At 44.5% G+C, this 12021-nt stretch overlaps 1 protein-coding gene across 2 annotated transcripts in view; it reads right to left on the bottom strand.

Annotated features, from left to right (window-relative positions):
* Nucleotides 1–12021, bottom strand: part of LOC144504285 (collagen alpha-1(XII) chain-like) — a 284762-nt gene that overhangs the window by 140239 nt on the left and 132502 nt on the right. For both annotated transcript variants that reach the window (XM_078229390.1, XM_078229389.1), the window contains exons 32-37: nucleotides 10410–10552; nucleotides 8235–8364; nucleotides 6796–6938; nucleotides 3993–4122; nucleotides 2859–3001; nucleotides 85–214 (exon numbers count right to left, since the gene is read on the bottom strand). In XM_078229390.1, the coding sequence (XP_078085516.1) occupies nucleotides 85–214; nucleotides 2859–3001; nucleotides 3993–4122; nucleotides 6796–6938; nucleotides 8235–8364; nucleotides 10410–10552 (819 nt within the window). The remainder of the gene's footprint in view (nucleotides 1–84; nucleotides 215–2858; nucleotides 3002–3992; nucleotides 4123–6795; nucleotides 6939–8234; nucleotides 8365–10409; nucleotides 10553–12021) is intronic.

The raw sequence follows: 12021 nt of genomic DNA, 5'->3' as shown, positions 1-12021 counted from the left end.
CATGTATCCAGAGATGCACGCAAGCATACACATGTATGTGCTCACAAGCATACACAAAAATGTACTGATTGGTACTTAACTTACATGTTTTTCCCACATCAGTGCCCGGATCACCTTCCCCATCTGCATACATCGGCACCACATTGACGGAATACTCTGTGTCTGATTGTAAGCGTTCCAGGAGAACGTTGTTGGTATTTGCTGGCACCACAATCTGGGCAACAAATAACAGTTCCACAATCAGCATGTTCACAGAGCCCATAAACCACAGCAAACATTCTTACTGAACAACCAGGCAAAAAGACGCATCCATTGTATTATTTACCACAGCTCCAATAGTTGAAGAAAGAAATAGATCACACAGTCACATTGTTTTACATTATCACAAATGACACTTACTCAGTCTTGGCTCAATTAAAACAGCCAGAAATATTTATTATTAGAAACATAGAAACATAGAAAAACTACAGCACAATCCAGGCCCTTCAGCCGACAAAGTTGTGCCGAACAGGCCCCGACCTTAGCGATTACTTGGCTTATCTATAACCCTCTATCTTACTAAGTTCCATGTACTTATCTAAAAGTCTCTTAAAAGACCCTATCGAATCCGCCTCCACCACCGTTGCTGGCAGCCCATTCCACGCACCCACCACCCTCTGAGTGAAAAACTTACCCCTGACATCTCCTCTGTACCTACTCCCCAGCACCTTCAACCTGTGTCCTCTTGTGGCAACCATTTCAGCCCTAGGAAAAAGCCTCTGACTGTCCACTCGATCAATACCTCTCAACATATTATACACCTCTATCAGGTCACCCCTCATCCTTCGTTTCTCCAAGGAGAAAAGGCCGAGCTCACTCAACCTATCCTCATAAGGCATGCCCCCCAACCCAGGCAACATCCTTGTAAATCTCCTCTGCACCCATTCTATGGCTTCCACATCCTTCCTGTAATGAGGCGACCAGAACTGAGCACAGTACTCCAAGTGGGGTCCTATATAGCTCCAACATTATTTCACGACTCCTAAACTCAATTCCTCGATTGATGAAGGCCAGTACACCATGCGCCTTCTTAACCACAGCCTCAACCTGCACAGCTGCTTTGAGCGTCCTATGAACTCGGACCCCAAGTTCCTTCTGATCTTCCACACTGCCAAGAGTCCTACCATTAATGTTATCTTCCGCCATCCTATTTGACCTTCCAAAATGAACCACCTCACACTTCTCTGCCACATCTCCGCCCAGTCTTGCATCCTATAAATGTTTTGCTACAACTTCTGACATCCCTCCACACTATCCACAACACCTCCAACCTTTGTGTCATCAGCAAACTTACCAACGCATCCCTCCGCTTCCTCATCCATGTCATTTATACAAATCACAAAGAGTAAGGGTCCCAGAACAGATCCCTGGGGCACTCCACTGGTGACCGACTTCCATTCAGAATATGACCCATCTATAACCACTCTTTGTCTTCTGTGGGCAAGCCAGTTCTAGATCCACAAAGCAATGTCCCCTTGGATTCCATGCCCCCTCACTTTCTCAATAAGCCTTGCATGGGCACCTTATCAAATGCCTTGCTGAAGTCCATATGTACTACATCGACTGCTCTTCCTTCATCAATGTGTTTAGTTACATCCTCAAAAAATTCAATCAGGCTCATAAGGCATGGTCTGCTTTTGACAAAGCCATGCTGACTATTCTTAATCATATTATACCTCTCCAAATGTTCATAAATCCTGCCTCTCAGGATCTTCTCCATCAACTTAACAACCACTGAGGTTAGACTCACTGGTCTATAATTTCCAGGGCTATCTCTACTCCCTTTCTTGAATAAAGGAACAACATCCGCAATCCTCCAATCCTGTAGAACCTCTCCCATCTCCATTGATGATGCAAAGATCATCGCCAGAGGCTCAGCAATCTCCCACCCCGCCTCCCACAGTAGCCTGGGGTACATCTCATCCGGTCCCGGCGACTTATCTAACTTGATGCTTTCCAAAAGCTACAACACATCCTCTTTCTTAATATCTACATACTCAAGCTTTTCAGTCCGCTGCAAGTCGGCACTACAACCACCAAGATCCTTTTCCATAGTGAATACTGAAGTAAAGTATTCATTAAGTACCTCTGCTATTTCTTCCGGTTCCATACAAACTTTCCCACCGTCACACTTGATAGGTCCTATTCTTTCACGTCTGATCCTCTTGTTCTTCACATACTTGTAGAATGCCTTGGGGTTTTCCTTTATCCTGCCTGTCAAAGCCTTCTCATGACCCCTTCTGGCTCTCCTAATTTCCTTCTTAAGATCCTTCCTATTAGCCGTATACTCTTCAAGATCTCTAACATTACCTAGCTCCCTGAACCTTTTGTAAGCTTTTCTTTCCTTCTTGACTAGATTCATTACAACCTTTGTACACCACGGTTCCAGTAACCTACCATAACTTCCCTGTCTCATTGGAGCGTTGCTATGCAGAACTCCAGACAAATATTCCCTGAAAATTTGCCACATTTCTTCCATACATTTCCCTGAGAAAACCTCTTTCCAATTTAAGCCTCCAATTTCCAGCCTGATAGCCTCATAATTCCCCTTACTCCAATTAAACACTTTTCTAACTTGTCTGAACCTATCTCTCTCCAATGCTATTGTAAAGGAGATAGAATTATGATCACTATCTCCAAAATGCTTTCCCACTGAGAGATCTGACACCTGACCAGGTTCATTTCCCAATACCAAATCAAGTACAGCCTCTCCTCTTGGCGGCTTATCTACATACTGTGTCAAGAAACCCTCCTGAACACACCTAACAAACTCCTCCCACTAGTGTTCCACTAGTGTTGTCTGGATGGCAGTAACTTACATAATGGGCAGGCCGAGTTCCACTCAAAGGTGTGTAAACCACCCTGTACTGCTGCACAGGTCCTGGTGCATTAGTCCAGCGAACATTCAGACTGTTCGTTGATGGGTTGAAAACTTGAACACTTCCAGGTGCCCCCCGGATTACTGAGCACATAAACAAACACACAAGAAAAAAAGACTGAATTATATTATTGACATAATGTGGAGTTGACCGCATTGGACTGGGGTAGGCACAGTAAGTAGTCTCACAACACGAGGTTAAAGTCCAACAGGTTTATTTGGTAGCACTCATCTGATGAAGGGGCAGTTCTCCGAAAGCTCGTGCTATCAAATAAACCTGTTGGACTTTAACCTGGTGTTGTGAGACTACTTACTATTCTTGACATAAGCAGGCATTGGCAGATACAGAACACCAGCTTTAAGGTCTGCACCAACCCGTCACCAACCATGTTATTACTGTGTTTCCAATTACCACTTGGTATTTGGCACGAGCCAACTAGCACTTGGCACATCATAACATTCAGGGCTATGGGTCATGAGCTGGCAGATGGGATTAGGTGGGAGTTCAGGTATCTCTAATGTGCCAGTGCAGACTCGATGGGCCAAAGGGCCTCTTCTGCACTGCATGATTCTATGATACCAATGCTCTGTCTTCATGGGTCAATGAGGTCACAACATGGGGCATGGGGGATACACTGCTTCAAGTGCAATTTGCCAGGTGCCTACATGAGATCAGATGGTGTTAAATAAGGGAATCAATGCTCTCTTGGTGGTTTGGGGAGAAAGATCAACTCCGAGCTTTCTCATGGTTACTGCATGTTCACTCTGCTGGAACACTCTGCTGAACACACCAACACACATGCCAGCAGCCACGCACACCAGCACCCACCAGGGGATCAGGAGTTATAGGGAAAAGGCAGGAGAATGGGGATGAGAAAAAAATCAGCCATGATTGAATGGCGGAGCAGACTTGATGGGCCGAGTGGCCTAATTGTGCTCCTATGTCTTATGGACACACATACACACTTTATTACAGACACATGGGCACATGCAGATATTCACACATGTATCCAGAGATACACATTTATGTGCTCACAAGCATACACAAAAATGTACTGATTGGTACTTAACTTACATGTTTTTCCCACATCAGTGCCCGGATCACCTTCCCCATCTGCATACATCGGCACCACATTGACGGAATACTCTGTGTCTGATTGTAAGCGTTCCAGGAGAACGTTGTTGGTATTTGCTGGCACCACAATCTGGGCAACAAATAACAGTTCCACAATCAGCATGTTCACAGAGCCCATAAACCACAGCAAACATTCTTACTTAACAGCCAGGCAAAAAGACGCATCCATTGTATTATTTACCACAGCTCCAATAGTTGAAGAAAGAAATAGATCACACAGTCACATTGTTTTACATTATCACAAATGACGCTTACTCAGTCCTGGCTCAATTAAAACAGCCAGAAATATTTATTATTAGAAACATAGAAACATAGAAAAACTACAGCACAATCCAGGCCCTTCAGCCTACAAAGATGTGCCGAACATGTCCCTACCTTAGCGATTACTAGGCTTACCTATAACCCTCTATCTTACTAAGTTCCATGTACTTATCTAAAAGTCTCTTAAAAGACCCTATCGAATCCGCCTCCACCACCGTTGCTGGCAGCCCATTCCATGCACCCACCACCCTCTGAGTGAAAAACTTACCCCTGACATCTCCTCTGTACCTATTCCCCAGCACCTTAAACCTGTGTCCTCTTGTGGCAACCATTTCAGCCCTAGGAAAAAGCCTCTGACTGTCCACTCGATCAATACCTCTCAACATATTATACACCTCTATCAGGTCACCCCTCATCCTTCGTCTCTCCAAGGAGAAAAGGCCGAGCTCACTCAACCTATCCTCATAAGGCATGCCCCCCAACCCAGGCAACAGCCTTGTAAATCTCCTCTGCACCCATTCTATGGCTTCCACATCCTTCCTGCAATGAGGCGACCAGAACTGAGCACAGTACTCCAAGTGGGGTCTGACCAGGATCCTATATAGCTCCAACACTATTTCACGACTCCTAAACTCAATTCCTCGATTGATGAAGGCCAGTACACCATGCGCCTTCTTAACCACAGCCTCAACCTGCACAGCCGCTTTGAGCATCCTATGAACTCGGACCCCAAGTTCCTTCTGATCTTCCACACTGCCAAAAGTCCTACCATTAATGTTATATTCCGCCATCCTATTTGATCTTCCAAAATGAGCCACTTCACACTTATCTTGGTTAAACTCCATCTGCCACATCTCCGCCCAGTCTTGCATCCTATAAATGTCTTGCTGCAACTTCTGACATCCCTCCACACTATCCACAACACCTCCAACCTTTGTGTCATCAGCAAACTTACCAACCCATCCCTCCACTTCCTCATCCAGGTCATTTATAAAAATCACAAAGAGCAAGGGTCCCAGAACAGATCCCTGAGGCACTCCACAGGTGACCGGTCTCCATTCAGAATATGACCCATCTATAACCACTCTTTGTCTTCTGTGGGCAAGCCAGTTCTGGATCCACAAAGCACTGTCCCCTTGGATCCCATGCCCCTTCACTTTCTCAATAAGCCTTGCATGGGGCATCTTATCAAATGCCTTGCTGAAGTCCATATATACTACATCGACTGCTCTTCCTTCATCAATGTGTTTAGTCAAATCCTCAAAAAATTCAATCAGGCTCGTAAGGCATGGTCTGCTTTTGACAAAGCCATGCTGACTATTCTTAATCATATCATACCTCTCCAAATGTTCATAAATCCTGCCTCTCAGGATCTTCTCCATCAACTTACCAACCACTGAGGTTAGACTCACTGGTCTATAATTTCCAGGGCTATCTCTACTCCCTTTCTTGAATAAAGGAACAACATCCGCAATCCTCCAATCCTCCAGAACCCCTCCCATCTCCATTGATGATGCAAAGATCATTGCCAGAGGCTCAGCAATCTTCTCCCCCACCTCCCACAGTAGCCTGGGGTACATCTCATCTGGTCCCGGCGACTTATCTAACTTGATGCTTTCCAAAAGCTACAACACATCCTCTTTCTTAATATCTACATGCTCAAGCTTTTCAGTCCACTGCATGTCTGCACTACAACCACCAAGATCCTTTTCCAAAGTGAATACTGAAGTAAAGTATTCATTAAGTACCTCTGCTATTTCTTCCGGTTCCATACAAACTTTCCCACCGTCACACTTGATAGGTCCTATTCTTTCACGTCTTATCCTCTTGCTCTTCACATACTTGTAGAATGCCTTGGGGTTTTCCTTTATCCTGCCTGTCAAGGCCTTCTCATGACCCCTTCTGGCTCTCCTAATTTCCTTCTTAAGATCCTTCCTATTAGCCGTATACTCTTCAAGATCTCTAACATTACCTAGCTCCCTGAACCTTTTGTAAGCTTTTCTTTTCTTCTTGACTCGATTCATTACAGTCTTTGTACACCACGGTTCCGGTAACCTACCATAACTTCCCTGTCTCATTGGAGCGTTGCTATGCAGAACTGCAGACAAATATTCCCTGAAAAATTTGCCACATTTCTTCCGTACATTTCCCTGAGAAAACCTCTTTCCAATTTAAGCCTCCAATTTCCTGCCTGATAGCCTCATAATTCCCCTTACTCCAATTAAACACTTTTCTAACTTGTCTGATTCTATCTCTCTCCAATGCTATTGTAAAGGAGATAGAATTATGATCACTATCTCCAAAATGCTTTCCCACTGAGAGATCTGACACCTGACCAGGTTCATTTCCCAATACCAAATCAAGTACAGCCTCTCCTCTTGTAGGCTTATCTGCATACTCTGTCAAGAAACCCTCCTGAACACACCTAACAAACTCCTCCCACTAGTGTTCCACTAGTGTTGTCTGGATGGCAGTAACTTACATAATGGGCAGGCCGAGTTCCACTCAAAGGTGTGTAAACCACCCTGTACTGCTGCACAGGTCCTGGTGCATTAGTCCAGCGAACATTCAGACTGTTCATTGATGGGTTGAAAACTTGAACACTTCCAGGTGCCCCCCGGATTACTGAGCACATACACAAACACACAAGAAAAAAAGACTGAATTACATTATTGACATAATGTGGAGTTGACCGCATTGGACTGGGGTAGGCACAGTATGTAGTCTCACAACACGAGGTTAAAGTCCAACAGGTTTATTTGGTAGCACTCATCTGATGGAGGAGCAGTTCTCCGAAAGCTCGTGCTATCAAATAAACCTGTTGGACTTTAACCTGGTGTTGTGAGACTACTTACTATTCTTGGCACAAGCAGGCATTGGCAGATACAGAGCGCTAGCTTTAAGGTCTGCACCAACCCGTCACCAACCATGTTATTACTGTGTTTCCAATTACCACTTGGTATTTGGCACGAGCCAACTAGCACTTGGCACATCATAACATTCAGGGCTATGGGTCAAGTGCTGGCAGATGGGATTAGGTGGGAGTTCAGGTATCTCTAATGTGCCAGTGCAGACTCGATGGGCCAAAGGGCCTCTTCTGCACTGCATGATTCTATGATACCAATGCTCTGCCCTCACGGGACAATGAGGTCACAACATGGGGCATGGGGGATACACTGCTTCAAGTGCAATTTGCCAGGTGCCTACATGAGATCAGATGATGTTAAATAAGGGAATCAATGCTCTCTTGACGGTTTGGGGAGAAAGATCAACTCCGACCTTTCTCATGGTTAGTGCTTGTTCACTCTGCTGGAGCACTCTGCAGATGCTCTTTAACAGGATTGGGTTTGGCTGCAGTAACAGTCAAATACCATGTACTGAATTATCACTGACTCGCAACAATTGGCTGGGAGTTTGCCAGTGTCCATTGGACTTTAACCTAGTACATGGCATAGCTTGCAGAAGGCAAGAGGGGATCTCCCTTCCCTTCATCACCCAGACTGCAATGGTTCAAGGTGAAAATTCACCCAAGATTCTCAAGGGTAACTAGAGGGATGCTCAATTAATGCCAACCTTGCCAGTGATATCCACATCCCAGGAATGAATAATTTAAAAACAAATTATTGGAATTGATTTGATTTATTATTGCCACATGGTATACAGTGAAAAGTACTGTTTCTTGCGCACTATACAGACAAAGCATATTGTACATAGAGAAGGAAAGGAATGAGTGTGACAGTCATACAGTTTTAGAAGCATAGGACGAGAGTAATAGATAGAATTAGAGGGCATGCTGGGCACAGCTCGCAAGACGTCGCCTTGCCCCAGTGCCATCTTGAATCAACAAGATCAACAAGAATTGAGAGGTTAAGCTTCAGATCTGATGAAAAGGGAATTAGTTGTTTTGGACTGAGTACTTACATGTTCTCCCAGTACTGGATCTACGACCACCTTCACCTTCACTAAAGACAGGAACCACAGTAACTTTGTAAGGTGTATCAGGATTCAAGCTTTTGAGAACTGTGCTGTGTGTATTTCCTGGTACTGTGATCTAGTAATATAAACCCAGCCAAATCATCATCATTTTTCAACATTATTGGATGGATTACAATAGTGCAATGGTGTTGTTTCATTCCAATTTTCTTCCCGCACCTAGTGGTGCACTAAGGCAGAACTTTGTCTGTTTCCATAGTTAATAATTCCCAGAACAAGTCTTTAGTCTGTTGCCGGGGGGCTTAAAGCTCGAGGGGCACCACTCCACATCACAAGTGGCTGACCAGCAGTCTTCCCTATTCTTATCTCCAGCCATTGGCACATTTGCAATGGTTTGCAAGTTTACACACTCAACCTGTTTGGCTGCGTTATGAATGCACCCGCCTTGGCCATCAAGCCCTGGGGTGGGACTCAAACCCAATGCTTCTGGTTCAGAGACAGGGATGTTACCTACTTCACCACACAACCCCCTGCAATGATATTGTTACTGGACTATAATGCAGAAGAATGTGAATTTAATTTTCTCCATGGGCAGTTTGAGCTCAGTTTTCAAAAGAAAATAAAAATTTAAAACTATCTCAACAAAAGTGACCATAAAGTACCAGACCGTTATAAAAATACTTCTCTATGGCTCTTTAGGGAAGGAAACCTGCCATCCTTACCTGATCTGGATCAATGTGTGACTCTGATGCCACTGAAGTGGCATCGCAAACTACCCAGGCTTAACAGGGCAACTAGGGATGGGCAATAGATAGTCAACCTTGGCAGTGATACCCAAGAATGACTAATAAAAATTAATAGCTTGTTAGTTTCTTGCTGGTCACGGGATGTTACTGTGCATGATTGGTGCCACCTTTTGCTCCAGGCAGTACTTCAATGGCTGTAGAGTGCCAGGTAAAAGTAACTTACTTCTTTCTATGTAAAGTTCAGCACCTTTATTTACGGTTGTACCAAAAATCAAGAGGACCGGGGGGTTCATGTGCATAGATCTTTGAAGGTACAATCAGTGACTTCACATGGAAATTGCAGAGCTATGAGGATAGAGCGGGCCAGTGAGACTGACTAGATGATCTATAGAGAGCTGGTATAGGCCCAATGGGCCAAGTGGCCTCCTCCTGTGCCATAATGACTATTATTGCCCTTAATCACCTCTGGTCACAAATCCAATTCACAGGAAATTCTGTCCAACCACATGAGGAGATGGAATAATTTTAAAAGTGTTAATTGGGACACAGATGATACATAGGAAAATGCTCACAACTGAACACACTCTACTTAGGAAGACTAGGGGTGAAGTACCTGGGGAATCTCATGCTGTTTATCAGTGATTCCATTTATGCATGCAAACAAGGACAGATTTGGCCAAATTTCTAGTTGTAAGTTTGGGAACTCCCCAGGGAGATTTGCACATCAGTGAAATTGGTATAATGAACCATTAAGGAATGAATTGATAACATAAACAGTCATAGTGAAATTTGAAGAGCATTTTCTATTAAACCCCCTAACCAGAACTCCCTTGGACATCCCCAGTTTCCTCGACCCTGCCATTGCCAGCCAACCTTTCAATTGCTTGGGTCCTAAACCCTGGAATTCCTTCCCTAAACCTCTCTTGCTATAGCATGCTCCTTAAAATTCTTTGACCAAGCTCTTTGTCACTTCCTTATGTTGCAATTCCAATCTCTTCCGGCACCCAGTGGTGCACTAAGGCAGACTTTATCTGTTTTTCCCAGAACTGTCTCCAGGGGGCATGTAGCTTGATGGGCACCACTCCACATCAAGCGTGGCTGACCAGAAGGGTTTGGAATGTTGACACATTCAGCCTGTGTGGCTGTGTTAGGAACACACCTTCCTTCGCCACCAAGTCCTGGGGTGGGATTCGAACCCCGTGCTTCTGACTCAGAGGCAGGGACACTACTCACTGAACCACAAGACCTGCCACCTTAGGTGATGTTCTATCAACTTTTGTTTGAGAAATCTCCTGTTGAAACATGTTAGGAAGTTTTCCTATATGAATGGTGCTATGGAAAAACAAGTTGTTGACTTGCTACACTGCAACTGAAATCGGCCTGGCGACTTTCACCAATGAACCACAGTAGAGCTTACCACTTCTTCATTTCCAGACCCAGTGGTGGGAACATAGTGAATCTTGTAGCGCCGTACTACACCTTCAGCAGGATCCCAGATCACGTTCAGCGTGCTTGTTGTCGGGTTGTACACTCTGAGATTTCGAACTGTAGCGAGCGGCTCTGGAAATAAATGTTACAAAGCATCACGATGGCTGCTTCGAAGGCTTCCTTGCAGGTCAAAATCAGCTTTCCCTACTCCCATCTCTTAACATAAAATGTGATTTCAAATAGAGTCCAGTGGTTGAACGCTGAAGCCCTAAAAGCCTAGCCGAGGGGACGATCCCTAGTCTGTGCTAAATGAAAGGATGATGTGTTTGGGGAGAAACCCCATTTTTCACCTTTACTTGTTCTGTGTTCACCCACCAGATGGGTATATGCAGACTTCTGCTTCTGGCTCGGCACGCTTGAGTAGTTTTTGTTTTCTCTGGCACATGTTATCCTGAGCGTTGTGATCCCTTAGGGCCACTGTTATTAAAACTATTCTTCGAACATGGAGGAATGCCCAGGCTCTCAAACTTTAAAGGAAGTAGCATAAATCTTCAGGATTCTGGGCATTCCCTCAGTGAGCTGCGCACCACCCCCCCGCCCTTCCCCCCACCCCACCTCCATCCCTACTGCCTCCTCCTGATTGTGAAACTTGAGTAACTCTTCATCCCTGTTGATGCTACACTGGACTTGGGAATTGAAGCCATCCTTTCAGGGACTTGAGTGTGCAACCAAAAGAGAAAATGCTGGAAAACTCTTTTGGTTTCAGATTCCAGTATCTGCAGTAATTTGCTTTTATACTTGAGTGTGCAATCCATCTGACATTCCAGTGCAGTACCAAGGGAGTGCTACACTGTCAGAAGTGTTGTCTTTAATTTGAGGCCCTGTACACCCTCTCAGGTGGGCACAGAAGTTTTTGAAGAAGAGCCAGGGAATTCTCCTGTGGTCACCATTTACCCCTCAACTAATATCAACAGAAGAGATTCTCTGGTCACTTATTTCATTGGTGATTGTGGGAACTTGTCTGCAAATTGGCTGCTGCATTTCCTGTACTACAAGTTTTTATTTAAGCATCTCTTCGCACACACTCTTTTCCCCTTGGGGAATAGAGGGGGAGGTGATGGAAGGATTCCCAGGCTGATTATCAGCCCATGAAACTACATCACGAATGCTCCTTCTATGGCCAACAAGCCCTGGCGTATGGCTTGAATGTGGAACTTCTGGCCCAGTGGTCAGAACGCTACCCAATGTGCCACATGACCTCCTGTTCGAACAGTGAAACAGTGACTACACTTCAAAAGTATTTAATTGGCTTTAAAGCACTTTGGAATGTCCTGAGGTTGCAAAGGCACTAATTAAATGAATGTTCTTTCTTCTAAAGTAACAATATCACCTGTTTTGATTTACACTCCATCCTATTTTTCAGGAAGCCAGGAATTTTGTTTGTCTTTCCCAATGTAACCATACCCTGAGCGGGTGGTTTCAATAATTTTCCACAAAAATCCCCAAATCCCTTTCTCAATCAGCACGCTCTGCTGCTGATTTATTCAAAACACACATCACTATTTTGTTTTCTTATTCTCAAACTAATTATTTTACATTTA

Source organism: Mustelus asterias, chromosome 15, assembly GCF_964213995.1.
Source record: "Mustelus asterias chromosome 15, sMusAst1.hap1.1, whole genome shotgun sequence".
NCBI lineage: Eukaryota > Metazoa > Chordata > Chondrichthyes > Carcharhiniformes > Triakidae > Mustelus > Mustelus asterias.
Note: the sequence above shows the minus strand (reverse complement) of the source record. Positions and strands in the feature narration are given on the sequence as shown.